This window comes from Bufo bufo, chromosome 3, assembly GCF_905171765.1.
Source record: "Bufo bufo chromosome 3, aBufBuf1.1, whole genome shotgun sequence".
Lineage (NCBI taxonomy): Eukaryota > Metazoa > Chordata > Amphibia > Anura > Bufonidae > Bufo > Bufo bufo.
The window spans coordinates 22,310,197-22,316,335 of record NC_053391.1 but is presented as its reverse complement, the minus strand read 5'-3'; the positions used below and the strand labels follow the sequence as shown (position 1 = coordinate 22,316,335).

The window sequence follows — 6,139 nt, the reverse complement described above, 5'->3', positions numbered from 1 at the left end:
GAGCACAATCACCATCTGAATGATGGGAGTAGTTGTCATTGTGAGGCTAATGTCCAGGTGGACAATCACACGTCTCTGTGAATGTGGTAGACGATACACAAGGCGCGGCCTCATCTACACATTACAGTGGAGCAATATTTCATGATTTAAAAAAAAACTTTATTTGCATTTGTTTAATAAGGACACAACAATTTTATTCTATTTCATTTGGACATTTCAAGAGAGATTACATAACTTTTAAAACTATTCTACAGTGACAACATGAAAAATACAGTGACTCTGCCATTGCTTTTTGAGTTTGCTATTTCAAACATTCAGGGTTTTTTTTTACTTTTGAACAGTAAGACCTTTTTTTTTTTAATTTTTTTTGCTTCTCTTCATTCAATGGCCCATAACATTTGTACTTTTCTAGAAATCTAGCTGCATGAGAGCTTGTTTTGAGGGACAAGTTACAATTTCCATTGGTGCATACAACTTTTTGATTGCCTTCTTAATTGCATTTTTGTGAGCTGGAATGCTTATCACTGCTTATTTTGTTTAGTGCTAATGTTCATGGGATTACGAACATTTGATTTGCTCATCGCCCATTTAATACACTCTAAGGCTACATGCACATGAACGTTGTTTGTTTCAAAGTCTGTTCTGTTTTTTTTTGCGGATATGATGCGAGCCGATTCATTTCAATGGGTCCGCAAAAAATGCGGTCAGCACACCGTGTCCGTTCCGTAGTACCGCAAAAAAAAAAAAAAATAGAACATTTTCTATTCTTGTCCATTTTAGGCATTGTTACAATGGATCCGCAAAATAAAACGGATGGCATAACGATGTGATCCGTTTTTCTTTGCGGATCTGCAATTTGTGGACCGCAAAACAGATATGGTCGTGTGCATGTAGCCTAATACTTCTGATTTGCCTTGTATAGAGTGGGCCTTCTGCAGAGGCCCGCTCTATATATCCCCTAAGGTATTATGACGTACAGTTACGTCATATTGCGTGAAGGGATTAAAAGCCCCGGACAACCCCTTTAATTTACAGCCAAAGCATTTCCCACATTCTGTATATTAAATAGGCTTCTCTCTTGTGTGAATTCTCTGGTGTCTCGCAAAACTTGATTTCTCAATAAACCACTCCCCACATTCTGTGCATGAAAATGGCTTCTCTACTGTGTGAGTTTTCTGATGTTTAATAAGATTTGATTTGCTACTAAAACATTTCACACATTCGGGACATGAAAATAGCTTCTCCCCTGTGTGAATTCTCTGATGCACCTCAAGACTTGATTTCTCACTAAAACACTTTCCACATTCTGAGCATGAAAATGGCTTCTCTTCTGTGTGAGTTTTCTGATGTTTAATAAGATTTGATTTGCTACTAAAACATTTCTCACATTCGGGACATGAAAATGGCTTCTCCCCTGTGTGAATTCTCTGATGCACTGCAAGATTTGATTTCTCACTAAAACACTTTCCACATTCAGTGCATGAAAATGGTTTTTCTCCTGTGTGAATTCTCTGATGCACCTCAAGTCTTGATTTCTCACTAAAACACTTTCCACATTCAGTGCATGAAAATGGGTTCTCTCCTGTGTGAATTTTCAGGTGTCTCACAAAACTTGATTTCACACTAAACAACTTTCCACATTCTGAGCATGAAAATCGCTTCTCCCCGGTGTGAATTCTCTGATGCACCTCAAAACTTGAGGACATGAATAGGGCTTCTCTCCTGTATGAGTTCTCAGATGTGTTTTAAGATGATCTTTCCGATTAAAGCATTTCTCACATTCAGGACATATAAATGGTTTATCTCCTGTATGAACTTTCTGATGTTTATTATAATTTGATTTATCAGTAAAACATTTCTCACATTCAGGACATGGAAATGGTTTCTCTCTTATATGAACTTTCTGATGTAAATTATAACTTGATTTATCAGTAAAACATTTCTCACATTCAGGACATCGATATGGCTTCTCCCCTGTGTGAATTCTCTGATGTTGCGCAAGATTTGATTTATAATTAAAACATTTCCCACATTCAGGGCATGAAAATGGCTTCTCCCCTGTGTGAATTCTCAGATGTTTTACAAGATGTAATTTATGACTAAAACATTTCCCACATTCTAAACATGAATATAGCTTCTCCCTAGTATGAGTTCTCAGGTGTTTTTTAAGATAATGTTGACTTTGAAAATACTTTGCACATTCCGAACATGAAAATGGCTTCTCCCCTGTGTGAGTTTTCTGATGTTCAACAAGATGTGATTTCTGACAAAAACACTTCCCACATTCTGAACATGAATATGGCTTCTTTCGTGTGTGATTTCTTTGACTTTCAGCAACACTTGATATCACATTAAAAGTTTTCTCTCTTTCAGAACATGACCGTTCATCATTATGAATCTCTTTGTGCACAGAAAGATTTGCATTATTTTCGAAATCTTTCCCATATTCAGAATTTACAGACATCTCACCCAGGTTATGTCCAGTTCTATTATTGATAATTTGTGATTGATTACCTTCTATTTCATAAGAAGGAGATAGAATAAGATGACCTTGGGAGCCTTTTATCCAGTCTTCACCTGGAGAAAAAAAAAATTATAAGATAAAAGGTTCTCTTTTTCCTCGAGTTCAAGAAATGTTTTTTTACAGTACAAATTAATTTATGAAGTTATTACGCGAAGCCTTGCTAGACTTCGCAAAGCAATAACTTCGGCTCATCTGAGCCAATGCTCTGTACAGTATTAGAACGAAGTTTAATGCAAATCGATTTCGGATGTTTCATCCGAAGTCGATTTGCTCATCCTTATACATGACTTTCACTGCAGCCAGTATGCCAGAGCAACCAATGTGAGGAAACATGGCAACCCATGTCACAGTGAACCACATCATGACACTACCATTATAAATAATGAGAGGAATCTGGTAATGCATTTATAATAAAGTAATATTTTAGAATTCTGAATCATTTTGTTTAATTGTGGGAGATGAGGAGTTACAGATTGGTACATGGATCCCAACAGCCCCTAGAAACTGGCACATAAACCCAGGTGGAGAAAATCACAAAAGTCTGATTTCTGATAAGTCATAAGGGCACAAAAAAGCTTCAAAAGACATTCTGGACGGCTTTATGACACTTCTAAGCTTGTTTGTAATAGCTGACTTTGGGGTGATATTTACTATATACTGTACTGACTGCTTTCTGTATAGAGACCGTTATTATATTACTATGCACAGATATCTATAGAGGTGCAGTAAATAAAAGTGTCTACGGTGAAAATAACGTATCGACAAATCAGACACCAATTAAAGATTCCCCCTGTCAGTAATCTTCTTTCCTCCTATTATTGATGCTTTGGAGCGGTCCAGTGATGGCAGTCAGGATCGGTGATTGTCCGTATTCCCGGAACAGTTACAGGTATGTACTATCATGTTTGGACACTGCGTGTACAATTACTTACACACTACAGTGCGGACAATCACCAGTCACTGCTGCCATCACTGAACCTCCAAGAAAGAGTTATTCTCATTGTAAGAATTTCCTCCATCTTACTGGGTCTGATTCTAAGGTTCAGGGAAAGAAATGAATTACAAGAAGAAGTGTAGAAAATGTGTATTGTAAAAGGTGGAAAATCAGTGTCCAGTTATGATGGGAGTTATATGGAGATCTACATGGAGACATACACAGGAGACATTACAGAGACACATTGTCCTTATACACAGCACAGATTACAATATCTTATAATTCCTTCCACTTACAGTCAGTTCAGTGACACTTACCAGACATGGACCCTCCACACACTCAGGACTTGATCTCCAGTCAGTGTCTTCTACTCAGCAAGTCAGTGATCCAAGTTAATACTCTTGGTAAATTCCAGCTTTCTGAGCCATGCTTGGGTCTTTTATACCCCTTATGTGGCTATAGCTATCTGCTCCTCCTCTTCCCCCAGGAGACACCCAGCCCCACCTTCATAATCAGTGAAACTTAGGATGATCATATATGGCTTCCCTCGTTACCATATACAATGGAAGAATAATGGTGCCTTCTCCTAATCAACCAGTTTTGCATTTTCTGGCCTCCTGAGATGGTCCTTCATTTACACATTGTATTTTCAGGGTAGAGACCTATTGTTCACACTCCTATTTAGCATCTGTAAGAGATTCCTGGGATACTCCGAGGCCTTTTCATATGAGAATCGGTGTAAACAATGAGCATTTTACATCCTGATGAAATACATTCCATCCAGAAATACAGCCACATGACTCTCCATCTATAACATTTCAGATGAACCACTAACCCAGGAGGTCAAATTCAATATCCCAATAGTCTGCCGACTATAATTTCCTGTTTCTGGTCTTATAGTTAAAATATAACCTTTATTTTCCTTTTATTAAATACTATATTCCACACAAAAAAACACACTTGTTAAAATGTATATGGAGGGCTTGGACCTGTGGTCTCAGTATCTGTATTATTCTGAATGATCTGGAGGACATTACTCTCTCACACAAAATTCACATACAGGCTACTTGTATCTAACCTGTGTGATTACACTTTAGTGCCTGTAGGTGTCACCCGACACCAGGCATATGGTCATTTACGCCGCACTTTGTTAATGAATGTTGCGTCCTAGGCTCTGCCTTGGTTGTATTGTCCCCCACTGACAATTTCTCAGTAGCTATACTATTTATATCTTTCTAATTTGGCCCTCAGGAGGGTTCGGCGTCTGCAGATCGCCTTTCCCTATACCATTCATAGCCCTGCCATCATTATTAAAATGTTAAAGACACAGCTCCCCCAACATGTTTCACCGCAAACGCGGCGTCTTCAGGGGAATGGAGCTACTATCAACAAGAGTGCTTTCTAAGTTGTGGCAAAACTTTGGGTCAGTATGCAATATTCTCTGCTAGATATATATACTTTATTATGGCAGTAGGTAGGTTAATGTCCCATGGATCCAGGATCGGAACTCTGATTCTGTGACCAGACTATGTGGACAGAATAACAAACCCTGTATGCACTGATTATATTTCTCCCATGTATATTACTGCATTTGCACTTTATTTGTATCAGTAATTGCCATATACCCACAGTCTGATTGTAATTTTAAATGTTCTTAAATTTTCTGTGTGGCCAGAAATGGTTATGACTCTGTGAGTATTAATAAAATTGAGTATTATTTGAACTATAACTGACTACGGAGTTATAATTTGTTATTTAGGAATTGATCTATGTATCTTTATTGGTTTCATAAAGAGCTCAGTTCAGTCATTGCTGTGCTCCTGTTTATAATTTTTAAAGATTCTCTAGGTACTGGTACAGTGCCAAGAAATTGGCGCAAGGCAAATGTGGGGCCCATATTCAAAAAAGGATCTAGGTCCTCCACAGGTAATTATAGACCAGTAAATAATAACATGTAAATATGATTATAAGTGACAAGCAACATGGGTTTACCAAGGGCAGAAGTTGTCAGACTAACCTGATTTGTTTTTATGAGAAGGTAAGTAGTAGCCTGGACAGAGGGGCGGCTGTGGATGTAGTGTTTCTGGATTTTGCAAAGGCTTTTGATATTGTCCCTCATGGACGTTTTATAGGTAAAGTAAGGTCTATAGACTTGGAAAGTATAGTTTGTAATTGGTTTGAAAACCTGCTAAAGGACAGTGTCCAGAGACTTATGGTCAATGATTCCTACACAGAATGGTCCCGGGTTATAAGTGGTGTACCCCAAGGTTCAGTGCTGGGTCCTCTATTATTTAATTTATTTATTAATTATATCGAGGACAGGATTAATAGCACCATTTCTATTTTTGCAGATGACACTAAGATATGTAGTACTGTACAGTCTATGGAAGATGTCCATAAACTACAAGCTGACTTGAACACTATTGAATAAATGGGCATCAACTTGACAAGTGAGGTTCAATGTGGATAAATGTAAAGTTATGCATCTTGGTAGTAATAATCTCTATGCTTCATATGTGCTAGGGGATGTAACACAAAAAAAAAAAAAAAAACATCAGAGAGGGCAAGCCCCAAATAAATCCTATAATACACCACCTCGAGGACACACCTCATCCCCTCACCTACCAGTCCTCATCCCTCACCTATCCATCGCTATAGCTCCTACCAAAAAATACCATACT

At 37.9% G+C, this 6,139-nt stretch overlaps 1 protein-coding gene across 1 annotated transcript; it reads right to left on the bottom strand.

The window, feature by feature from the left end:
- Window positions 1-1,073: 1,073 nt before the first annotated feature.
- Window positions 1,074-3,782, bottom strand: LOC120993577 (gastrula zinc finger protein XlCGF71.1-like; the record flags this gene model as incomplete). The annotated part of the gene is made up of 3 exons (XM_040422052.1): window positions 3,776-3,782; window positions 2,351-2,577; window positions 1,074-1,658 (listed from the first exon to the last, which is right to left on the bottom strand). Coding segments are annotated over exons 1-3 (819 nt in total), but the record flags the coding sequence as incomplete, so codon positions are not given.
- Window positions 3,783-6,139: the final 2,357 nt, after the last annotated feature.